The sequence below is a fragment of the Pyrus communis genome, chromosome 9 (genome assembly GCF_041283825.1).
Source record: "Pyrus communis isolate YQ-2024b chromosome 9, ASM4128382v1, whole genome shotgun sequence".
In the NCBI taxonomy this organism is placed as follows: Eukaryota; Viridiplantae; Streptophyta; class Magnoliopsida; order Rosales; family Rosaceae; genus Pyrus; species Pyrus communis.
Window position 1 is genome coordinate 7237088 of NC_142573.1, and position 26167 is coordinate 7263254.

The 26167-nt window shown below is 41.1% G+C and overlaps 3 protein-coding genes across 3 annotated transcripts; all 3 read right to left on the reverse strand.

Moving 5' to 3' along the window:
- Positions 1-102: 102 nt before the first annotated feature.
- On the reverse strand, positions 103-1584 carry LOC137740042 (chlorophyll a-b binding protein 151, chloroplastic). The gene is made up of 2 exons (XM_068479829.2): positions 1299-1584; positions 103-918 (listed from the first exon to the last, which is right to left on the reverse strand). Exons 1-2 carry the CDS (start codon positions 1508-1510, stop codon positions 267-269), a joined length of 864 nt encoding a protein of 287 aa, XP_068335930.2. The 5' UTR covers positions 1511-1584; the 3' UTR covers positions 103-266.
- Positions 1585-2124: 540 nt separating this feature from the next.
- LOC137739865 (calcium-transporting ATPase 12, plasma membrane-type) lies at positions 2125-8221 on the reverse strand. The gene is made up of 3 exons (XM_068479594.2): positions 7877-8221; positions 5287-5636; positions 2125-5184 (listed from the first exon to the last, which is right to left on the reverse strand). The coding sequence occupies exons 2-3, from the start codon at positions 5629-5631 to the stop codon at positions 2422-2424; spliced, it is 3108 nt and encodes a 1035-aa protein (XP_068335695.2). The 5' UTR covers positions 5632-5636; positions 7877-8221; the 3' UTR covers positions 2125-2421.
- Positions 8222-12855: 4634 nt separating this feature from the next.
- LOC137740446 (calcium-transporting ATPase 12, plasma membrane-type) lies at positions 12856-16764 on the reverse strand. The gene is made up of 2 exons (XM_068480316.2): positions 15905-16764; positions 12856-15802 (listed from the first exon to the last, which is right to left on the reverse strand). The coding sequence occupies exons 1-2, from the start codon at positions 16247-16249 to the stop codon at positions 13028-13030; spliced, it is 3120 nt and encodes a 1039-aa protein (XP_068336417.2). The 5' UTR covers positions 16250-16764; the 3' UTR covers positions 12856-13027.
- Between the last annotated feature and the right edge of the window lie 9403 nt (positions 16765-26167).

Sequence of the window (26167 nt, forward strand, 5' to 3'; positions counted from 1 at the left end):
TCGAAGCATCCTCCATTTGTTTCCTAGTTTAGATTTACTATACTGCCACAAAGCATGCATCTATTGATAGGAATTCTTGAATGTGCAGCACAATTAGACAAATAAAACGAAGGAGCTTGGAGTTCTTTACTGGATACACCGATTTCAGTACAAGCAGTTTCTAGTAAAATTACATCAGAACTAATGGAGTCCACAACTAGAGAACCTCAACAAAAGCAGTAAGTTCGGGTAATGTTACAGATGAACTGCCATCGTTTGATGTTTCTTCACTTTCCAGGGACGAAGTTGGTGGCGTAAGCCCATGCGTTGTTGGCCACTGGGTCAGCGATGTGGTCGAAGAGGTTCTCCACTGGGCCCTTTCCAGTTACAATAGCCTGAACAAAGAATCCGAACATCGAGGTCATAGCCAGACGCCCGTTCTTAAGTTCCTTCACCTTCAGTTCAGCAAAAGCTTCGGGATCATCAGCAAGTCCAAGGGGGTCAAAGGCCCCTCCTGGGTAAAGTGGGTCTAGTCCTTCACCGAGTGGTCCTCCACCAACTCTGTATCCCTCTATGAATCCCATGAGCACGACCTGGACAGCCCAGATTGCCAAGATGCTCTGAGCATGGATAAGGTTTGGGTTGCCAAGGTAGTCAAGGCCGCCCTCAGAGAAGATTTGCGATCCAGCCTTGAACCAGACAGCCTCGCCGAACTTGACGCCATTCCTTGACAAGATTTCTGGGAAGACGCATCCCAGTGCACCAAGCATGGCCCATCTGGAGTGGATCACCTCGAGCTCACGGTTCTTGGCAAATGTCTCGGGGTCTGCAGATAGTCCAGCAGTGTCCCATCCGTAGTCTCCGGGGAATTCGCCGGTCAAGTATGACGGAGTTTGCTCGGAGAATGGTCCCAAGTACTTCGGGCGGTCTGGGCCGTACCTGTTTTGTCGGTTACAAATGTAAAGTTCTCGATGTTATATGATCATGTTCTTCTTGTAACAATGTAGCTATACATTGAGCTAAAATTTATGGTGTATATCATAAGCATGTCCGCTCATAAGCGTTTATGTTAGAAGCGTTTTTATTATAAACATGTACAAGTCTTTGTTTAAAATCCAAGCGCTTCCTATGAAGCACATAGCAGGTACTTCTCAAAAAAGTGCTTCTACAACCCCAAATAGTATGTAAGTTTTTATGTCAAATGTCGTTAGAAAACGTTTGATTATCAGAAAGCGTTCATATCCGCACATGGAAATTTTAGTAGAGTTGCTTGGAAAGAAAGATAGGTTATGCTGACATGCTAGAGCCAAGGTACTTACCATATGCTCTGGGGGGCACTTTTGACGGTACGCCGCATGGAGAAGCGGCCGCCGCCAAGGCTGCCGATCTTTTGGACGAGCTCATTGGACTGCTTCAAAGCCGTCTGACCAGCAAACGCTGATTGTTGGATTGCAGAGGTTGCCATTGCTTGCTGCTTTTTTTCTGTTTGAAGTTTTGGTGGTGTTGAGCAAGCCTGCTGAGATGCTTTCATCTAGGGAGAGGGCAGGGATGTTATAACGGGGAGTTGAAGATGATGTGGATTAGGATATCCACACGTCAGCGGCATCCTATTGGTTATCAAATAGATTTGGATTTCCAATCTGATAGTCGCAGAGAGTGAGAGGTTCTCTCTTTGCCACGTGGCAGACAGATGCTGTAATGTTTGTGGTTGGTGAACAGAGGCCACAAGTTGACCAAAAGACAAATGTTTCGCAGGTCCACGGGTAAAAACATAAAATTACCTTGGTGTTTTGCAGGCTTGAGGTGAGTGGAATTTAACGGGAGGATGTGATCCACTTAAAAGGCAATGTCGTAGGACTCTTCGAACTACCATTGGCTGCTGTGAAAGAGTTGTATTGCTGCAGTAGTTTTTGACAAAACAGTAAAAATAATAACGGGCCAGAAGTAGGTTGCAGTGGAAGAAGAGCATTCAAATTTACTTGACCTACGTAACTTAACTGGTTAAAAGCGTTTACTTTAAAACCTGTGGTCTTGTGTTCGAATTCACCCTCGCTAATATCGCTTGTATCGAAAATCAACATATGATCTGATGAACAGCAACCAAACTAGTAAATTAGAAGGGACATGGGGGAGCAGCATGCGAAGAGAGTGAGAATTTGTCACATCTTTGATATACAGAATCAACTATTACATTGTAGAGATAGCAGATACGAATGGCAATAAATAGCCATACAAAGGACACGGAAAATAAAGCAATGCAGCCCACGTACTAACAGCCCTATTTACGTGGTACACGAACACGACTAGAGATTAAAATCAACTAAACAACTTGTCCCTCAAGAATAGGGATTATTAACCACAACATGAAGCAAACCCAAAAACAAGGAACCTAACCCGAACAGCTAGGAAATCCTAACAACTTCAACATTTAGTATTTGCAGATTAACGGATATACAGCACGAGCGGAGAGATTTCTGGGCGGAAACAGTATGACGATACAGACAAGATGAGGAGCAAACAAATGGGAACGTATAACCAGTTGGGAACGTATAATCTGCGCTGCAGATGTGAGAATCCAGCGTGTGAGCTCACCATCAGTGCCCGAGTTGTTCTTTGGAGGTGTGCTGAAAGGAATTTGAAGGCCCGAACAGAACCCCACGAAAGAGCAGCAAGAACGCAACAGATTAGCCACTGCAGTGCATTCAACCTCACACCGCTGGCTAGTCCTTTTCCGAACTCAACAATGATCACCTGGATGATCAAAACAGCCGCCAACGCCGTCAGAAACCAATGGCTGCGGAGGACAACAACTAGCACTTCCTTTTTTACTATGTCCATGGCACTGAACAGATTAAGGACCTGGCATAAGGTGAAAGTATTGAAAATCATGGTATTCCGGACACCTTCGTTCATGCTCGGTACTACATTTCCCATGAAATGTAAGATCAGCAAGACGGAAGCCTGATACAAGACTTGAACTGCTATGTTTCCCCAGATGACTTTGGTTATAAGCCACTCGGTCCTCTTAGCAGGTCTTTGAGTGTGTCGTTCGGTGCCTTGTAACTCCATCACCATCATTAGGCCACCAAGAAGGCACATGATCAAGTTCACCCAAATCAAGTGAACTGTTGTTAGTGGGGACTCTCCCGAATGCATTGTTACGACTAGGGTCAATAGTAGCCCGGATATGCAAGTAGTGAGTTGAAGTTGACAGAACTGCTGAATGTTGTGGTAAGCACAAGCACCAGACTTCATATTCTTGCTTAAGAAACATCCATTTCTGATTATAAGATCAGCGTTCTCTCTGGCCATCTCGGTGCTCCAGGGATACTCTACAATTCCTACATCAGCTGTTTTTAAGGTCAGAGCGTCAATGCTGGTTAGCCCTCCATAGAATCCAACTATGTGACCTTTTTTCTTTAACTGCTCCACCAGAAGAAACTTGTCCTTGGGGAGGGAACTTCCCATCACAGAGATCGAATCCACCTTCTCCCGCCTTTCCATGGATTTGAGCCTTCGGAAATCTTGACCTTCAATTTCTGTGTAATCTGAGTCAGGGGAGATCCCAAGCTCCCTAGCTCTAGCTTTCACTTTCGAGAGCTCATCCTCCGACACCAGTGTGATCTTTACTCCAGCTTCTCTAAGAGTCTCCACCGCCAATTTAAGTTCTTCTTGATATGGACATCTAAGACCGACAAGTGCCAACAAAATCAAATCATCTTCTGTAGGATCTTCTTCTTTCGTTTTCTTGTATGCGTATGCAATCGGTCTAAGACCCTTCTTCTCCATCTTCTCGATCACCTGCTTGAATTTTCTCTTCTGGTTTCCAATATGGAGACTTCCCCCTCTGTTATCATAGTAATGTGAACACATGCCTAATATTGTTGATGCTTCTCCGTCACAGTGAAGTTGCATAATTTGTTCATCATTCTCGATTTTCCTCAATACGACACCTCTATACTTCTCATTAGAGCTCCATTGTTTAACAATTTCAAATCTTCGATCCAATAACGCTTTACTTACCCGTCTGGTGTTCAGCCAAGAAATGAGCCGATCATTTTCTGGTGACGCGGTAGCTGAAATCCCCTGATGGAGAGCCTCAAGAACTCGGTCAGTTTCCAAGTCCACTTCACCACTGCTTAAATCTTTTTCGCCAATCCGAAATTCCTCGACCTCCGTCCGGTTGCACATTAAATCTGCCGTTGTTTCAATGCAGATGAAATTTATGAGTCCCATGGTGACACAAGCTGATAGATTCCGTGGATCTGCCTGATTTTTGGCAACCTTGTCCTTCCATTTAAAAAGGGCAACTGTAATTACAACAGGTATCCCATGTTGTATCCCTATGACCACGGTTGCGAGAACGCTTGCTAAGATGGAAGCCTTTCCTTGAGGTTTCAAGAAGATCTTCTCAAAGATCCTCATCACAAAATTAATTGAAACTTCACCTTTCAGGTCTGGACTCTCGTTGTAGTTTTCGTGCTTCTTGAAGAATAGTAGGCGTATCAACATCACAAGTGCAATCAGTATCGAGACACAGCATGCAAGAAAATCCATACAAGCATTCGGTTTGTCCAGCAAAGCTTGTAGCAGTGTCTTTTCCATTGGATTATGATTAGACACCAAGCTCAGCATCTCGGCCATAGCTGTATTAGCACCAACTGATGTCACAATCATGCGGCCACCGCCCTTAACGACCTTTGAACCCGAAAAAACAAATGGATTTTGCTTACAATCAATTTTCGGGCTCAATACCTCATCCAGAACCAGTTCCTCACCGTGATCTATGAACAAACCATCAGCAGGAACACAGTCTCCTTCCTTCAAAAGAACTATATCACCCACCACAATGTCGGATATGGTAATCGGTGTAGGTTCTGTGCTACTTCTTTCAACATTCACCGTCAATTGGCTCCTATCCAGCAAGTGCTTCGCCAGCTTTCTCTGACGGAGGTAGTTCCCCACAGAACGGAAAGCAATAAGTAAGAACGCGGCAGTGAGTATGGCAACACCGTCATGCCAGCCATCCTTGACTCCTTGATTCATGAATTCGATGGTGAACGATAACCCAGCTGAGAGCAAGAGGAAAACAATCGTGTACTGATTGAACGCCTCAAACAAAAAGTACAAGAAACCCTTTGCATCAACAGGGGACTTGGTAATGTTCCATCCTTCTGGATTTTGACCACCATCAACGGCACCTTCCTGCGATCAAATACCCGAATATAATCAACTGAAGTACAATCATTCTCGACCATGTACAAGATTATAGAAAAAGTGGTTATTTTCTACGGGGTTGCTTGCTACCTCAAAGTGAGACGTGAGAAGTCGGAAGATGCCATCAACACCACCATGTCCGCAGAGTGAGTTCAAGTCCTTCTCCCTCACTATTTCAGCAACCTCTTTCGAAAGCCATTCCTGGATGTCAATCACATGGTCAGAGGCAGTGGCTGGCGGCGCTGGTGCTGGTGCTAAATGTTCATAACTAGCTTCAAGCAGACGTCTGGTTTTCTTAATGCGTGATGAGAACAAAATGCCTTTAACAACATATCTCAGCGAGGTTCTCCTGCGTCTGATGCTCTGCATAGTCAACCCGGCAGTAAGAGAGGCACCTTCAGCAGCTTGATCCTCTGTATTTATCTCGAGGGCCATGTTTCCTTGTGCAACAAGAAAATTAGAGAGATGATCAGACAAGAAATTGAGAAAATTTGATCTCTTGCCGCGGATTTGCAGCGAATGAGACGTTTAAGACAAGATTGGTAAGACTTTTTCCTCCGTGTTAGATCTTGAGAAAATGAGTACGTACGAAATTAGACTCCTCCTAAACTGGTTGTGAGTAACGAGCATAGCTAGCTCGTAGTACTAGAACGAGATCATGACTGATACTGCTAGCAGGGACAAAAACTAACTACGAAATGATACTGAAAGCGATTTTAGACAGAGGGGGTTTTGGAAACAGGACATCGGGTGCAAGGGTAAGCGCTCTTAACAGCTCGAGCTACAATGACTATGACTGCAATGCAAAGTTAGCTAGTGATCAAAGAAGGGTGAGGACTTGTGCAGTTGTGAATGTGAGGAGAAGTGGAGGGTTTCAGTCTCATTATATAGGCGATGTCTCGGGTGAATTGACAGCAATACCCTCTCGCAAGGGAAGCTTCCAGGAGGCTAGACTCTATATTACCTGGAAAATTCATCTACTTAGTTGTTATAAACTTAATGTGATGTCATAGGAGGCTTACACACCTCTTTTTAATTTATTCCTATCTATGAAGCATGATACGATTACGGATATAATGATCAATATGACACAACACGATGATATGTAAAATCTCTAAAAACTAAATATGGTATCTCATGGATGTAACAATAAAATTGTGTAATTTAAAACATATTTTAACATGAAAGCATCCAAATTCAAGTGTGAGTTATATCACTTGTTTCCATTAGAGGCGAACTCTAATTGAAACAAGATTGGTAAGACTCATTCCCCTATGTTAGATCATGTAAGTAATGAGCATAGCTAATAGGAGGATTATGTACGTCTCTTTTTTTTTTTTTTTTTTTTTTTTTTTCTTCTTCTTCTTCTTCTTATTCACGTTTTATAAGCAAAAAAAATTAACTCAAGTGGCTCAAAGTTTTGTCACTCAGCCACTCAGTACTACGATCTAGTGGTATTCCTTTGTAAGTGAGAGGTAGAAAAAAAAAGTGTTGCCACTCAATACTACAGCTGGTGGTATTTCTCTTCACTTGGATGCGAGAGATCTTAAGTTCAAGTCTCGTGAATGACGAATGTGATACAAAATTAAGTTAGCTTAGCTAAACTCCTCTTCCCCTAAATATATCGATAAACTCAAAAAATAAAACAAATAAAAGCTAAAAGTGTTTATTATGTACCGAAAGTTTTTTATCAAAAAAATGGTATCACATATAGAGATCCCTATTTCTTTATGTTCTTTATTTGGTGTTTTAGATCTAAGTCCAAAAATATAAGTTGTTTTTGAAACTGCGTCAAGTTATCTAATTACATATAATAATAAAATATATATGTAATACCATTAATCTGTCAATTTTGTCTTTTTAGATGAAAATTTTAAATTCATTAGTTTCTGTGATATATTATAAAAAGAAAAAAAAATGCAATACAATGAATCTGTGCTATAGGTAGATTATGAACAAAAACCTATGACATATAGATTAATACAATTAATCAGTGATAAAGATTGATTATATAAAAAAAAATTATAAATGGGATTTGGAACAGAAGAACAAAAAATAACAAAAAAAAGAAATAATTAAAAGAAAATAATTTTTATAATAAATCTCATCAAAATAAGATAATAAAATAATCCTAAATTTAAGAGATTGGACTTATTTTAGGAAGGATAGATAGATTCGTGTATTTTTTTTTTTTTTTTTGCCGTAAACAATATGACGGGAGTAGCGGTGGTTGCGCCTACGGCTGTTTCGGGTAGGGATCCGAACCGAAAATGGAATCCCGAATCCGAATCCAGAAAGGACGGAATTTTAAAGATCGAAATCAAACCGAAATTTCGAGATTCCCGAAACTTTGTCGTGATTTCGGTACGTTTCGGGATATTCTACAATAATTCAGAGATTTGTGATGTTTCAGTGAACAGATTGTACTTACAGCAGCTAATATATGTTTCCTTATTAAATATATATATATATATATATATATATATATCACATTTGGTTTTTCAGGGAAAAGATTCCCAAATTCTTGTGTTTAACCCAGAAATCTTACAGCCCTTGAATAAATATAGTGAGTGAAAGATCAACAACAGAAGAGAAAAAAGAAAACCCAATTAAATAAAACCAGAAATCCAAATCCATATATATTAAAACCCTAGAAATCTCCAAAGCCAGAAATCCATACCCTAGATTTCGGAAGCTCGAGAGCCGGTCGATCGAGAAGGAGAGAGAATGGGAGAGAGAGATAGCAGTGTTTCAGTGCGTGCGTGTATGGTTCGTCTGTGGTGTGGCCGAGATAGGGTATGGTGTGGTGTGGCCGAGATAGGGTATGGTGTGGTGTGGTGGCTGGCCGGAGTCGAGATTCGGAGAATGTGGGCGGAGGAGCGGCAGAGTCGAGGCAGAGAGATGAGATGGAGTTGAGAGGGTTCGAGCGTGTCTGCGAGAGAAGAGAATGATGAGAGACGAAAAGAGAGCACAGAAAATACGATAGGAAAATGCATGAATTTAACAGAATAAATAATATAAAATCAAGTGACGAAAGAAATATAATATATTTAAATTAATGCGAAATCTTTTTTGTTTAGTGTGAAAATCCATTTTTGTTTTGTATTACAACGAAAAAGTTAAAGAAAACAACGGAAAGCAAAATTATTTTTGCTACTTTTTATTTAAGTTTGACAACGAGTGATTATATCATGTCAAATTTAAAAATAAAATAAACCTCTTCCTCCCTCCCCACTTTAGGTTCTCTCTCTCTCTTCCTCTCTCCTTCAATTTTAAATGCAAAGTAAAATATTTCGCACACATTTTATGTGTGGGCATGTACTAGTGTGTGTGTATAAAGCATGCGTCTATTTTTTAAGTTGTATCTCATAAATCATTCTTATAAAATACTAGTTAAATCGGAAATATTTGAGGCATCTAATTGAATTCAAATAAAGTAATGAACACTTTGTTCTTTAAGAAACATTGAAATTTTATCGTGATAATTAAATAGACAAACTATTTTGGATTGAATTGAATTTTACAAGAATGATATATGAATTGAAACTTACAAAATAAACTATTCATATTATTGAAGTTCAATATAGAGTGGATTCTACAATTAATCTTGATTTTTATTTCGGTTCGGATTAACAAAGTAAACCATTTGTGAGGGAGGCAGATTGTCTACCCTCTTGTTATGATGCCCTCCTATTTGTGCTGTCACGGTTAAATCATGTCAACATTTTATATTCTTATTGCTTTTTGTCTTATTATCTCTATAAAAAAATCAATATAAAATATTGATATGGTTTAAATGTGACCGCACAAAATAAGAAGATACGGGGAGAGCACCATATTAGGAGGGCAGACAATCTGCCTACATTTATGAGACCAATTTCCGTACAGAATCCGGACGGCTTAAGAAATTAGCTATTTTTTTTCCCCGCCCGAGGACGCGCTTGGCACGCGGTTGTTGAGGAAAATTGGCCAAAGGAAAACAGTTCTTGCCACGTTGCGGGGTTTTGCTGAGATTTGAGATTTGTTGTAATATGTGCATAAATAAGACCAAAATTATTATCAATATTTTTTTCTTTTTAATAAACAATATGAAAAGTAGATTAAGTCTTATGTGATTTAAATTTGTTTAAGACAGCATTTGAATTAAAAAAATTTCACGTATTAGTGAAATAAATAATCACTAGACCGTGATGTTAATCACTAATAAATCTTTTTTAAATAAAATAATAACTTAGAAGAGGTGTTTTTTGGTCAAAATAAGAAAGAGGGGCTATGGCCATATCTTGTCTCCTATTTGGTAAAAAGAGAAACGACCATTCTGACCATATTAACAAAACTAAGGTAAAAGTTATGGGTAAAACACACAAAACAATTTTGTTTTGTTTTTTCTCTCCCTCCTTTCTACAACTTCCAACCATTTAAAAACAAATCACTAGTTCACTACTCTCGTTAAAAAATAAAGGGGTTTTTTTATATGAGTCTAAAGTAACTAAAAATTTGACCTATTTCAAAAGTCAAAAGTCACTAAAAATTGGACCTATTTCAAAATGTGGCCTATTGTCACATCCTAGCCCGGGGCAGAACTACTTCCCGGGCTCGACTCCACTATAGCACGATATTGTCCGCTTTGGGCTTACCATTCCCTCACGGTTTTGTTTTTGGGAACTCACGAGCAACTTCCCAGTGGGTCACCCATCCTGGAAGTGCTCAAACACCCTTCTCGCTTAACTTCGGAGTTCCTACGGAATCCGAAGCCAGTGAGCTCCCAAAAGGCCTCGTGCTAAGTAAGGATGAGAATATACATATAAGGATCACTCCCCTGGACAATGTGGGATGTCACAATCCACCCCCTTAGGGACCCGACATCCTCGTCGGCACACTCGCGACTAGGGTTAGGCTCTGATACCAAATTGTCACATCCCGGCCCGGGCAGGACTACTTCCCGGGCCCGACTCCACTACTGTAGCACGATATTGTCCGCTTTGGGCTTACCATTCCCTCACGGTTTTGTTTTTGGAAACTCACGAGCAACTTCCCAGTAGGTCACCCATCATGGGATTGCTTAAGCCCCCTTCTCGCTTAACTTCGGAGTTCCTACGGAATCCGAAGCCAGTGAGCTCCCAAAAGGCCTCGTGCTAAGTAAGGATGAGAATATACATATAAGGATCACTCCCCTGGACAATGTGGGATGTTGTCACATCCTAGCCCGGGGCAGAACCACTTCCCGGGCTCGACTCCACCATAGCACGATATTGTCCGCTTTAGGCTTACCATTCCCTCACGGTTTTGTTTTTAGGAACTCACGAGCAACTTCCCAGTGGGTCACCTATCCTGGAAGTGCTCAAGCCCCCTTCTCGCTTAACTTCGGAGTTCCTACGGAACCCGAAGTCAGTGAGCTCCCAAAAGGCCTCGTGCTAAGTAAGGATGAGAATATACATATAAGGATCACTCCCCTGGACAATGTGGGATGTCACAATCCACCCCCCTTAGGGACCTGACGTCCTCGTCGGCACACTCGCGACTAGGGTTAGGCTCTGATACCAAATTGTCACATCCCCGCCCGGGCAGGACTACTTTCCGGGCCCGACTCCACTACCGTAGCACGATATTGTCCGCCTTGGGCTTACCATTCCCTCACGGTTTTGTTTTTGGGAACTCACGAGCAACTTCCCAGTGGGTCACCCATCATGAGATTGTTTAAGCCCCCTTCTCGCTTAACTTCGGAGTTCCTACGGAACCTGAAGCCAGTGAGCTCCCAAAAGGCCTCGTGCTAAGTAAGGATGGAAATATACATATAAGGATCACTCCCCTGGACAATGTGGGATGTCACACCTATAAAACTAGACCTATTTCAAATTTTCCCAAAGATAAAAACATATATTTCTCTCACACACAAAGTGTGTGGCTTTTGCTAGTATATTATTGCACAAAACATGTTTGGCCACTCAAGGATGAGTAAGAACTCTTACTCAAAATTTTTTGTGTTCGAATCACAAAGTTTTGTGTTTATGATTAGAACCGATTATATTATGAATCACTTTGTAAATATCATCGCTGCAAAAAAATGTATTAAATTTAAAGTCGTTTAGTTAATTTATTTTAGCAAATACAAAGACAGCTCGTAATGTTTTTACTAATTCTGTTAATTTATTTTTGTACATTTTGATGATTAAACGACTTTATATTTAATTGATTTTTTGCAAAGGTAATATTTATGTAGTGTTTTATAATATGAGTAATTTTGATTATAAACACAAAATATAACTTGAAAACAAATAATTTTAAATAGGAACTTCTACTCATCATTTGAGTAACCAATGATTGTTCTTCTACTAAAGCATTCAACAACACATTATGTTACCTAATTTTTCTCAGTAATCACTAACCAAACGCCATTGTTTATATTTTTGTTCTTGGGTCGTCAAGTAAATAACAAAGTTTCCCATTCTATTCTTTGTAAAAGTAAAATGAATAGACGGTTGGACGAACACGTTGTAATAATTTTCATTCGTTGGAACATCAGGTGTCATTTGTGACCGAAATGTGGAAAAAAATCTCATCGCAGAGAGGAGATTATCTCTTTGCCACGTGGTAGGCAGATGTTGTTAGGGATGGACAACTGTTATGACGGACGGATAACCACAGTTATTTACTCATAACTGTTTATAAACGGTTAAGCACACCCATAACCGCACACCCATTTAACCATAACCGTTTACCCATCTTATTTATGCCTCTTTTCACTTGTCTACATGCTTTTTAATGACATGAAAATTAAAAAAGAAAAAAATTTCATAACTGACAAGGAAACTCTAGTATATAAATTGGATTAGAGCGTGAGAAATTAAACTTTCATTTCAATTGGGCATGAGGCTCTAACCAAGAATAATAAAATATTAACAAAAACGAATCTAAAGTAGTTTTGCTGAGAATCGAAGGGCATTGAAGGAGGAAGAAGATTAAGAAGAAGAAGGGAGGATTTTGCAGAGAGTTTTCCTTCATTTCATTTGCAGTCATAATCTTGCTGAGTTTGCATCTTTGTAAAGTCAACACAAGGCATCCAAAGTCACCATTTCTGATTAAAAATCAAACAATATCCTAAAAAATTGAATTCAGTCATCACCAACCCATAAAAATTACCTTGGTGTTTTTGCTGGCCTGAGGTGAAAAAGATCTACCTTTAATTCGGACTGCGAAAATTATTAGGGAACTGTTATTGACACTCCAAAAATCTCATTCTACACTCCAAACTTTCTATATTTGGAAAGAAAAATACACTTGTGAGGAATGTAGAATGAAATTTTTAGAGTGCCAATAACATTTCTCAATTATAAAGTACGGTAATTTATAAATACGTTGGAATTTAACTGGAGGATGTGATCCACTTAAAAGGCAATGTCGTATGACTCTTCGAACTACCATTGGCTGCTGTGAAAGAGTTGTATTGCTGCAGTAGTTTTTGACAAAACAGAAAATAATACCGGGCCAGAATTAAGTTGCAGTGGAAGAAGAGCATTCAAATTTACTTGAACTACGTAACTCAACTGGTTAAAAGCGTTTACTTTAAACTTGCGGTCCTGTGTTCGAATTCACCCTCGCTAATATCGCTTGTATCCAAAATCAACAAGTGATCTGATGAACAGCAAGCATTCTGGTCGATTGAATCGAAGGTTGATAAAAACCTAAGAACCAAACTAGTAAATTAGAAGGGACATGGGGGGAGCAGCATGCGAAGAGAGTAAGAATTTGCTACACCCTTGATATACAGAGTCAACCATTACATTGTAGAGATGGCAGACATGGTTTATTTACTGTATTTAGTATTTACAGATTAACGGATATACAGCGCGAGCGGAGAAATTTCTGGGCGGATGCAGTATGATGATACAGACAAGATGAGGAACAACCAAATGGGAACGTAAAACCAAATGGGAACGTATAATCTGCGCTGCAGATGTGAGAATCCAGCGTGTGAGCTCACCATCAGTGCCCGAGTTGTTCTTTGGAGGTGTGCTGAAAGGAATTTGAAGGCCCGAACAGAACCCCACGAAAGAGCAGCAAGAACGCAACAGATTAGCCACTGCAGTGCATTCAACCTCACACCGCTGGCTAGTCCTTTTCCGAACTCAACAATGATCACCTGGATGATCAAAACAGCCGACAACGCCATCAGAAACCAATGGCTTCGGAGGACAACTAGTAGCACTTCCTTTTTTACTATGTCCATGGTACTGAACATATTAAGGACCTGGCATAAGGTGAAAGTATTGAAAATCATGGTATTCCGGACGCCTTCGTTCATGCTCGGTACTATGTTTCCCATGCAATGTAAGATCAGCAAGACGGAAGCCTGATACGAAACTTGAACTGCTATGTTTCTCCAGATGACTTTGGTTATAAGCGACTCAGTCCTCTTCGCAGGTCTTTGAGTGTGTCGTTCGGTGCCTTGTAACTCCATCGCCATCATTGGGCCACCAAGAAGACACATTATCAAGTTCACCCAAATCAAGTGAACTGCTGTTAGCGGGGACTCTCCCAAATGCATCGTTGCGACTAGGGTTACTAGTAACCCCGATATGCAAGCGGTGAGCTGAAGTTGAGTGAACTGCTGAATGTTGTGGTAAGCACAAGCACCAGACCTCATATTCATGCTCAAGAAACATCCGTTTCTGATTATAAGATCGGCGTTCTCTCTGGCCATCTCGGTGCTCCAGAGATCCTCAACAATTCCTATATCAGCTTCTTTTAAGGTCAAAGTGTCACTGATGGTTAGCCCTCCATAGAATGCAACTATGTGACCTTTTTTCTTTAACCTCTCCACCATGAGAAACTTGTCCTTGGGGAGGGAACTTCCCATCACAGAGATCAAATCCACCTTATCCAGTTTTTCCATGGAATTGAGCCTTCGGAAAGCTTGACCTTCAATCTCCGTGTCATCTGAGCCAGGGGAGATCCCAAGCTCCGAAGCTCTAGCTCTCACTTTCGAGAGCTCATCCTCCGACACCAGTTTGATGATTACTCCAGCTTTTCTGAGAGCCTCCACTGCCAATTTAAGCTCTTCTTGATATGGACATCTAAGACCGACAAGTGCCAACAAAATCAACCCATCTTCTGTAGGATCTTCGGCTTCTGTTTTCTTGTACGCGTATGCAATCGGTGTAAGACCCTTCTTCTCCATTTTCTTGATCACCTCTTCAAATTTTCTCTTCTGGTTTCCAATATTTTGACTTTCCCCTCTGTTATCATAGTAATGTGAACACATGCCTAATATTGTTGATGCTTCTCCGTCGCAGTGAAGTTGCATAATCTGCTCATCATTCTCGATTTTCCTCACTAAGACGCCTCTATATTTCTCATTAGAGCTCCATTGTCTCTGCTCAACAGTTGCAAATCTTCGATCAACTAACGCGGCGTTACTACCCCATCTGGTGTTCAGCCAAGAAATGAGCCGATCATTTGCTGGTGATGCGGTAGCTGAAATCCCCTGATGGAGAGCCTCAAGAACTTGGTCAGTTTCTGAGTCCACTTCACCACTGCTTAAATCCTTTTCGCCGATCCAAAATTCCTTGACCTCCGTCTGGTTGCACATTAGATCTGCCGTTGTTTCAATGCAGATGACTGTTATGAGTCCCATGGTGACAGAAGCTGATAGATCCTGTGGATCTGCCTGATTTTCGGCCGCCTTCTCCTTCCATTGAAAAAGGGCAACTGTAATTACAACTTGCATCCCATGCTGTATCCCTATTACCACAGTTGCAAGAACGCTTGCTAAGATGGAAACCTTTCCTTGAGGTTTCAAGAAGATATTCTCAAAGATCCTCATCACAAAATTCATTGAAACTTCACCTTTCAGGTCTGGCCTCTCGTTGTAGTTTTCGTACTTCTTGAAGAATAGAAGGCGTATCAACATCACAAGCGCAATCAGTATCGAGACACAACATGCAAGAAAATCCATACAAGCATTCGGTTTGTCCATCAAAGCTTGTAGCAGTGTCTTTTCCAATGGATTACGATCAGACACCAAGCTCAGCATCTCGGCAATAGCTGTATTAGCACCAACTGATGTCACAATCATGCGGCCGCGGCCCTTAACAACCTTTGAACCCGAAAAAACAAATGGATTTTGCTCACAATCAATTTTCGGGCTCAATACCTCATCCACCACCAGTTCCTCACCCTGATCTATGAACAAACCGTCAACAAGAACACGGTCTCCTTCCTTCAAATGAACTATATCACCCACCACAACGCCAGATATGGTTATCGGTGTAGGTTCTGGGCTACTTCTTTCAACATTCACCATCAGTTTGCTCCTATCCAGCAAGTGCTTCTGCACCGACTTTCTCTGATTGCGGTAGTTCTGCACCGTAGGGAAAGCAATAAGTAAGAACACGGTGATGAGTATGGCAACACCGTCATGCCAGCCATCCTTGACTCCTTGCTTCATGAATTCGATGGCGAATGAAAACCCAGCTGAGAGAAAGAGGAAAAAAATCGTGTACCGATTGCACGCCTCAAACAAAAAGTACAAGAAACCTTTTGCTTCAACTGGGGACTTGGTAATGTTCCATCCTTCTGGATTTTGACCACCATCAACGGCACCTTCCTGAGATTAAATACTCGAATATAATCAACTGAAGTACAATCATTCTCGATCAAGTACAAGATTATGGAAAAAGTGGTTATTTTCTACAGGGTTGCATGCTACCTCAAAGTGAGACCTGAGAAGTGGCAAGATGCGCTCAACACCACCATGTCCGTGGAGTGAGTTCAAGTCCTTCTCTCTCACAATTCGAGCAACCTTGTTCAAAAACCGTTCCTGGAGAGGGATGTCAATCACATGGTCAGTGGCTGGTGGCGCTGGTGCTGCTGCTAAAGGTTCATAACTAGCTTCACGCAGGCGTCTGGTTTTCTTAATGCGTGATGAGAACAAAATGCCTAGAACAACATATCTCAGCGAGGTTCCCCTGCGTCCGATGGTCTGCATAATCAAGCCGGCAGTAAGAGAGGCACCTTCAGCAGCTTGATCCTCCGTATTTATCTCGAGGGCCATGTTTCCTTGTGCCACAAGAAAATTAGAGAGATGATCCGACAAGAAATTAAGAAAATTTGATCTCTTGCCGCGGATTTGCAGCGAATGAGACGTTTAAGACAAGATTGGTAAGACTTTTTCCTCCATGTTAGATCTTGAGAAAATGAGTACGTACGAAATTAGACTCCTCCTAAACTGGTTGTGAGTAACGGGCATAGCTAGCTCGCAGTACTAGCACGAGATCATGACTGATCCTGCTAGCAGGGACAAAAACTAACTACGAAATGGTACTGAAAGCGATTTAGTGAGAGGGGAGAAGAGAGGGAGGGGGGTTGGAAACAGGACGTCGGGTGCAAGGGTAAGCGCTCTTAACAACTTGAGCTACAATGACTATGACTGTAATGCAAAGTTAGCTAGTTTGGGGGGGTGTGGGGGTTGGAAACAGGACGTCGAGTGCAAGGGTAAGTGCTCTTAACAACTCGAGCTACAATGACTATGACTGCAATGCAAAGTCAGCTAGTGATCAGAGAAGGGTGGGGACTTGTGCAGTTGTGAATGTGAGGTGGAGGGTTTCAGTCTTATTTATACAGGCGATGGCCCGGGTGAATTGACAGCAATACCCTCTTGCAAGGGAAGCTTCTAGGAAGCCAGACTCTAAATTACCTGGAAAATTCATCTACATAGTTTTTGTAAACTTAATCTGATGTCATAGGAGGCTTACGTACGTCTTTTTTATTTATTCCTATTTATGAATCATGATATATTACAGATACAGTGATCGATACGACACAACACGGTAATATGTAAAATCTCTGAAAACTAAGTATGATATGTCATGGATGTAACAGTAAAATTGTGTAATTCAAAACATATTTTAACATCAAAGCATCCAAATTCAAGTTAATTCAAGTGTGAGAGTTATATCACTTGTTTCAATTAGAGGCAAGCTCTTTGTATTCATCAACTTTCAACTAAACTTTGTTTCCATTAATTTTCCCTCTTAATTTCTCATCAGAAGTGTAACGGTATTCTAAAAGCCGAATATTGGTATCTGATAAGTATCTTATCTGACGAAGTATTGGATACGGATACGCAACCAAACTACTGTATTCATGTTTCATAGCTTTCTATTCGTGCTATATACGTAAAAGGTTTGTAACTCAAGTAGTTTAGAGCGTTAATTATATACTATAAGTCTGATATTAAGGGTAATGCTTATTTCTCTATGTTTTGTTTAGTAGTAAACGTTGTGATGGGAGTAGTGGCAGTTCGCCCTTGAGGACGCGTTTGGGACGCGGTATCTGTGGAAAATTGGCAAACGGGGAGACTCGTTCCATCTTCCATGCGCTCAAAACTCAGAAATACAAATGGATGCGTTGACAATTCTTGCCACATTATGCGATTTTGCTCAGATTTGACGTTGTTTTTCTTGTAAAATATGTTCATGAATAATGCCAAAATTATTATTCTCACTTCATTTGATAAATCTTAAAAAAAGTTAAAAAATAGAGAATCTAAGAGAAGGTTAGGAACGAGATTAAAAACAATTATTTCACGTTAGATAAGTGATTTAGAATTTGTGAGATAAAACCTCAAATGATGCTCGAAATGGGTTCTGGTCATATATATTATCTGGTAACATATAAATTAGTTGATTCATTTGCAATTTTTTTTTTTAAATAAATGATTAATTAAAAAACAATTTTGATTATGAAATTATCTAAAATTAGATTAAAATGGACGAGTATTTTTGTGTTTTTTAAGGTCTTCCATGTTCAGTTGGGAATATTAAGAAGTCAATATGAATCTTTGATTTGCTTACGCTTATTTGCTACCCGCGTTTAAACTTTAAAGTATTGAACCGGCCATGTTTTTGTTTTTCTTTTAAAGTAATGCCAGGAAAATTAAATTTGTAGATTAAATTTTGTAAATTAAATGACATGGAAGTTGATGATTAAATTATTACTTAATCGTTGATAAAAGTACTCATTTTCTATTGATGACATCTCATTTAGTTTGCTAATTTAGTTTACAAATTTAATATCCTTAACATTACTCTTTCTTTTACTGTGGAAAGCTAAAGTTTATCACCAACAACACAAACTTACCAACCAAAAGTTGAGACAAAGCAAAAAGAAAGTAAAAAAAAAAAAACCCGAGAATTCCATTGCAACCACCGCCGCAACAATACATCTCGACCCGCACAATTCCACCCCCCCCCCCCCCCCCCATCCGAGCATCGCCTCGCCGATCGCATCATCCAACACCAATCATCTCTCCGAGCACAACCAAAAAGTGAAGAGAACCAGCGACCAAATGAAAGTAGCCCGTGGGATTCCACGACCAACACTGCAAACAAAGACAGACAGAGAGAAGTTAGTGGTGTTAGGAACATCTGAGTCAGTGGAAACACCGGAGCTCTACTCACCATCTCGATGGACCGCAACAAATCGCGGTGAAGCATGACTGCAAATCGGAGCTTGGATGAACAAGGAGGAGGGACACCTGTGGGTAAGAAGACGAGGACAAATGGAATGGAGAGCAGGAGAAAAAGCAACGGAATAGAAGAAAGCAGGAGACGAAGAATCAGAGGAAAGAACGGCCGCGGAACTCGACCGCAGCTATGGTCGGTGCCACCGGAGTTGAACGCAATTGAAACTACTCACACGAACGTTGAGATTGCCATCAGACAGAGAGGTCTCTCACAGTGAGAACCGGCCATGTTTTAGTTCTATTAAAACATTCTACAATTCATTCTTTTAGCTCATTTTTCTCAGTTACCACTAAACAAACACCATTGCTTATATTTTTGTTTTGGGGTCGTCAAGTACATAACAAAGTTCTACATTTTATTCTCTATAAAAGTAAATAAACAGACATAGTATGCTACGATATCATAAAGAAAGTTGACTTTCCAACTTCAAAACTAACAACTGGATGGAAAGGCTCGATCAATAAACTATTATGCAAGTCTTTGATTCCCCGACATGGATTCATACTCAAAACAGGTTAACTAACAAATTTTGGTAAGTGCATTGTTCTTTCTTTTTGTACAAGGGAAGAAAGTAGCATTCTGCTCCAAAATGCACAATGTAAAATGTATGTTCGCTCAAGAACTCAAACACGTCTTGGCCTCAGCTGGGCGACGGATTTCTCAGTCTCAATGCCTTCACCTTGCGATCTGTCACCTTGTTCAAGGCTAAAGGCTCGACCATCTCTAGCTGTGTAATCATCCTCCTACAGCTCGAACAACCTCCACAAACGGCTCAGCATCTCGATCAGATGTGTTTGAATTCTCAACCGGCATCTTGAAAGATCACTATGATGAGGAACAAATCAGTTAAAGCTAGAAACAGCTGTGTAGTGTCTGCCCTGCCCTCCATATGCAATGCTCGGTAGTTCGATATAACTTTTTACTTTGGATAAAAGATCTAGCGGTTAAATTACGAAATAACGTGTAAAATAATATTAATACAAATATTGTAAAGATATGGAAACAGGGACATACCTCCTCTTCTTTTCTTTGCTTAATATTGAGTTGACAAATGATTCGATAGGAACAAATCATTACCTCCTTATTTGTTTCTTTATATATATATATATGGCAGATACGAGCGTCATCTGTTTGTAGTGTTTCCAAATTCTAGACGTAGCGTTCTAATTCTAGGATAACACGATATGCTACAATATCATAAAGATAGTTGACTTTCCAACGTCAAAACTAACAATTGGATAGAAAGGCTCGACCATTTAAACTATTATGGAAGCCTTTGATTCCCCGAGATGGATTCTTACTCAAAACAGGTTATCTAATAAATTTTTGAAACTACATTGTTCTTTCTTTTTGTGTAGGAAGAAAGTAGCTTTCTGCTCTAAAATGCGCATTGCAAAATATATGATCGCTTAAACTCAACATGTCATAAAGAGTTTGTAACTCAAGTAACTAAGAGTGTTTATTATGTAACGGAAGTCCGGTATTAAAAAATGACATCACATATGGGGATGCCTATATTTCTCTATGTTTTGTTTAGTGGTAAACGCTGTGATGGGTTGAGAGTAGTGGTGGTTCGCCCTTGAGGACGCGCTTGGCACCGCGTTTGGCACGCTGTGGAAAATTGGCAAAAGGGCAGACTCGTTCTGTGCACTCAAAACTCAGGAGAGAAAAATACAAATGGATGCGTTGACAATTCTTGTTCTTGTTATTGTTGATATCAGCAACGAAACTACTTGGTGACAATTGCAGAAGATGAACAAATTACTCCGCAGCAATTGGCAATGTTGAGGATATCCACCAACCAATTTCCTGAGGCAAAGGTAGTATCCTTGCCAATTGATTGAATTTGTGAACCCCGAATTTGATACAAGCGATAGGATTTATAATCGATTCATTGCTTGTTACTGCAGATTACATCGTTCTTAGTCAAATGAATCAAAGATTAGAATCATGATTCTTGAATTTTCTAAATCTTTTGCTAATTTCTTTGTGTCAAGTACTGGTATTGATCTACAAATGTACGTGTGTGGGTTTTGTTACGTTTACAGTTCATTTTCTTAGTGAACCCCTTGTCCTCTCATTTGAATTTCTTCACCCAGATCTGGAGGTGTGTTAGACAAATAAGGAATATGGTTGGAGTCCTTGTGTAATTGTATATAATATTATTATTGGAAGAATAAGCCGTCCTACAGCCGTCAAGCCGTCCTACAGCCGTCCTACCTTGTCCTACCTACACACTAGCCGTCCTACAGCCGTCCTACCTTGTCCTACCTACACACTAGGACGGCTACCTTGTCCTCTACAGCCGTCCTACCTTGTCCTACCTACACACTAGGACGGCTACCTTGTCCTACCTACACATTTGTATCATGTATATATATCCTTGTAATCTTGTAGAGAAAAATTAATGAGAAAAAAGCATTCTCTTCCATATTTTCCACAAAGCATTCTCTTCCATATTTTCTACATGGTATACAGAGCAGGTTTATAACCCTAGCCCTAATTTTTTTTTTCGGCAGCTTTCTCTGCCGTTCCCATGGCTGTTCGTGGCCCGTCCCGTCCCTCCTCTGCTCGTCCTCCCCTCCACTGCACCTACTGCAATTTTGATTATCATACCCGAGACACCTGCCATAAACTTCATGGCTATCCCGTTGGCCATCCCCTCTATGGCCAACCGTGGCGACCACCGCGCCGTGCCACTGCTTCCAGTTCTTCCCGCAGCCATGCACCTTCCAGTCCTCCCCGGCAACCACGGTTTTCTGCTTCCCGGCCCCATAATTTCACCCAGGCCCATCATGTGCAAGGCACCCAGGCCCCCGCCTCCTCTTCTACTCCAGCGACCCACCAAGTGCACGGGGCCCAGCCCACTTTGCATGACTTGCAGCTTGCCATGCCCGACCTCTCTGCCGAGCAGCACTCCCGTGTTCTAGCTGCTCTACGTGACACCACCACCCCTCCTCAGGCCAATGCCGTTCTCACTACTGATTTTGCCCAAGGTTTGTTACCTGTCACCTCTCGTCATGGTCAATGGATTCTTGACAGTGGTGCTACGGATCATATTACTTCTTCCGCTTCATGTTTGGTTAATCGTTCTCCTTCACATTTGCCGCCTGTTTCTTTGCCTAGTGGTGCTTCCGCTCCCATTACTTTTACCGGCACTCTTCCTTTAAATTCATCAGTTACTTTGAAGGATGTTTTATGTGTCCCTAATTTCCGAGTGGACCTTTTATTGGTTGCTAAACTTACAGATGGATTATCGTGTTCCATAACCTTCTTTCCTTCTTGGTGTGTTTTGCAGGACTTGGTTTCGAAGGCGATGATTGGTGTGGGTAAGCGACGTGGTGATCTGTATTACCTTGTGGCCCTTACCTCTTCTCTCCCCACCCGTCAACCTCTCTGCAACATCATTACCATCCCCTCCTCCCTCTGGCATAGGCGTCTTGGTCACCCCTCCTCCACTCGTTTGCAAGCTTTAGCATCTAGCTCTCTTAATTGTACTTTTGATTCTAGTCATATTTGTGATGTTTGTCCGTTGGCAAAACAAACTCGTCAACCTTTTCTTTTGAGTTCAATTTCATCAACTTTCCCTTTTGCTTTAATTCATTGTGATATTTGGGGCCCGAATCGTCAATCTTCTCTTTCTGGTGCTCATTATTTCTTAACCATTGTGGATGATTTTTCTCGCTTTACGTGGGTCTTCCTCATGAAACATAAATCCGACACTCAACAATTAATTAAGGATTTTTTTGCTTATGTCACTACCCAATTCCGCACTACCATCCAATGCATTCGTACTGACAATGGTGGTGAATTTTTATCTCTTCGTAGTTTTTTCTCTGATCATGGGGTGCTTTTACAAACTTCTTGTGTTTATACCCCCCAACAAAATGGCGTTGTTGAAAGAAAACATCGTCATCTTCTTGAAACCGCTCGCGCCCTTCGTTTTCAATCCCATCTTCCTATCAAGTTTTGGGGGGGAATGTGTTCTTACCGCTACTTATCTCATCAATTGTCTCCCTACCCGTCTTCTCCATCATAAATCCCCATTTGAGGTTCTCTTTTCGAAAACCCCATCTTATGACCATTTTCGCGTCTTTGGTTGTCTGGCATATGCCACCTCTGTCACTTCCACCACCAAATTTTCCCCTCGGGCTCATCGTTGCATTTTTCTCGGTTATCCTCATGGACCAAAGGCCTATACCCTTTACGATCTCGAAATCACCGCATTTTCACTAGTCGAGACGTCATCTTTCACGAAACTACTTTCCCTTATGTCGTTTCTCACCCTCCTATCCCATCCTCTTCGCCTACCCTACCCATCCCACCCCCTCTGGACTTTACATATAACCCACCCCTTCCTGCCCCGACGCCTCACCCTCCTCCACCTTCCTCCGCTTCCACGCCTCCCACAGATTCCCTTGCTGCCCCATTACCCGTTCCTCCCCATGCCCCTGCCCTCTCGGCATCCCTTCCTTCCCCCCCTGCTACTTCCTTACCTTTCACCATTTTACCCACGGACATCCCTACCCCCCCCCCCCACTACCTACCAATCCTCCCCTTCCCCGCACCTCTTCCCGTGCCCATAAACCTCCATCCTATTTAAAAGACTACGTTTGCTCGCAGGTGATTCTGCCATCCCACCCATCTTCGACTTCGCAACCCGGTTTTACACAAGGTACGCGATATCCACTTTGTAATTTTCGCTCTTATCACCGTTACTCTCCCAGGCATTTTTCTTACATTAACTCTGTCAGTCGGACTGTGGAGCCTTCCTCCTTTGCCGAGGCTGCCACTGACCCCAATTGGCAACGTGTTATGACTGAGGAGCTTCAAGCTTTACATGCTAATGGTACTTGGACTTTAACTTCCTTGCCCCCTGGCAAAATTCCCATTGGTTGTAAGTGGGTGTACAAACTCAAGCACAATTCCGACGGCTCTATTAACCGCTACAAAGCTCGTTTGGTTGCTAAAGGCTTCACTCAGGCTGAAGGTATTGATTATCATGACACTTTTTCTCCTACTGCTAAGATGATTACGGTGCGTTGTCTTCTTGCTCTTGCTGCTAGTCAGTCTTGGTCTCTTCATCAGCTTGATGTTAATAATGCTTTCTTACATGGTGACTTACATGAAGAAATCTATATGTCTCCTCCTCCTGGTCTTCGGCGACAGGGGGAGAATCTTGTGTGTCGCCTTCACAAGTCACTTTATGGTCTTAAGCAGGCTTCTCGCCAATGGTTTGCCAAATTCACTAGTGCCATCATTTCTGCCGGTTTTCAACAATCCAAAACTGACTATTCATTGTTCACTAAAAAGTCTGGTATTTCTTTCACAGCTTTGCTCATTTATGTGGATGATATTGTGATTACAAGCAATGATGTTAGTGCCATTAATTCTCTGAAGTCTTTTCTCCGTGATCATTTTCGGATAAAAGACCTTGGTGATTTAAAATATTTTTTGGGTATTGAGGTTTCTTGTTCCAAACAAGGGATTTATATTTCTCAACGCAAGTATGCATTATAGATTCTCAAGGACTATGATTTTTTAGGAGCACGACCCATTGCTTTTCCTATGGATGACACAAAATTATCTGATAAAGGAGAACTTCTCAAGGATCCTGAAAAGTATCGACGATTAGTAGGTCGGTTAATATATCTCACTATCACTCGGCCGGATATCACCTATTCTGTGCATGTTCTAAGCCGTTTTATGCACGAGCCAAGGATATCTCATATGGATGCTGCGCTTCGTATTGTTCGTTATTTGAAGGCTACTCCAGGACAAGGTTTATTATTTCGTTCTGACAACCAGACCAAGTTAACTGCGTTTTGTGATTCTGATTAGGCAGGTTGCCCTATCACTCGCCGTTCGACTACTGGGTATTGTGTATTCTTGGGCGGTTCTTTGATTTCTTGGCGGACGAAACGACAGAAAATCGTTTCGCTCTCTTCAGCAGAGGCGGAATATAGGGCCATGGCAGGTGCTTGTTGCGAGATAGTTTGGCTTCGTTTTTTATTGAAGGATTTCAACATTCCTTTGGATGGCCCTTCCATTTTATTTTGTGATAATCAAGCAGCGTTACAGATAGCTGCCAATCCTGTTTTTCATGAACGAACTCGTCACATTGAGATGGATTGTCACTTTATACGAGATAAGATTGTAGATGGCACAATAGAGACCAAGCATGTGGGTACGGCACAACAGTTGGCAGACTTGTTTACCAAACCTCTTGGGAAAGAAAAGTTTTCGGGTATGTTACGCAAGTTGGGAGTTCTTGACATCCACTCTCCAACTTGAGGGGGAGTGTTAGACAAATAAGGAATATGGTTGGAGTCCTTGTGTAATTGTATATAATATTATTATTGGAAGAATAAGCCGTCCTACAGCCGTCCTACCTTGTCCTACCTACACACTAGGACGGCTACCTTGTCCTCTACAGCCGTCCTACCTTGTCCTACCTACACACTAGGACGGCTACCTTGTCCTACCTACACATTTGTATCATGTATATATATCATTGTAATCTTGTAGAGAAAAATTAAAGAGAAAAAAGCATTCTCTTCCATATTTTCTACAAGGTGAAGGCAGTTATTATGACTGAGAAATCCATCGCCCAGCTGAGGCCAAGACTGTTGAGTTCTTGAGCAATCGTACATTTTGCAAATTTGTATTGTGCATTTTGGGGTAGAATGCTGCCTTCTTCCCTTATACAAAAACAAATGCACTTACAAAGATTTTTTTAACTACTTGTGTGTTTGTGAATTAATAGACGATGACTCGGAGTTGAGACTGAAACAGAAGGGCGAGGTAGCCTCATCAGCAGCTGTAAGCTAAGGTGCTCCGCTGTTTATCTTGCCGGGACATATGCCTGCCGTCCGTGGACTATTATGTGCATTGTTAATAATAATAGAGAAACATCCAAAAACTAGATAAAACAGGGATGGGCAGAGAATAAATGCACAAAAATTCTTGAGCGGTTAGATATTTTGAGCGTTTAAACAGCTAGATTATCACTTTTGCATTTTTAAATGAGGAGATTTAAAATAACAATAATTAAAGATAGGGTAATATGAAGATACCTCCTTTTCCTTGCCTTTTTCGGTTGACACTGACTCCTCGACAAATGTTTCGATACGAACAAATCAATCATTTCCTGACCCCTTTTCTTTCTTTTAACGTTAAATCACGTTAACATTTTATATTAATTTTTTACAAAAAAAAATAAAAATAGAATAAAAGAATGTAAAAGGAAAAGATAAAAAAGGATAAAAAGAGAAAGGGAAAGAATCATAATCCTCCTTGCAGATAAGACTTGCTAGGGTTTCTAAATTCTAGGTCTACCCTTCTAAGGTAGCACTGGAATTAATCACCACCGTTGATTTCACTACGCGCGTCCAGTATCAAATGCCTCTGGGTTTGCCTTTATACGTGAGGACAACCAGACGAAT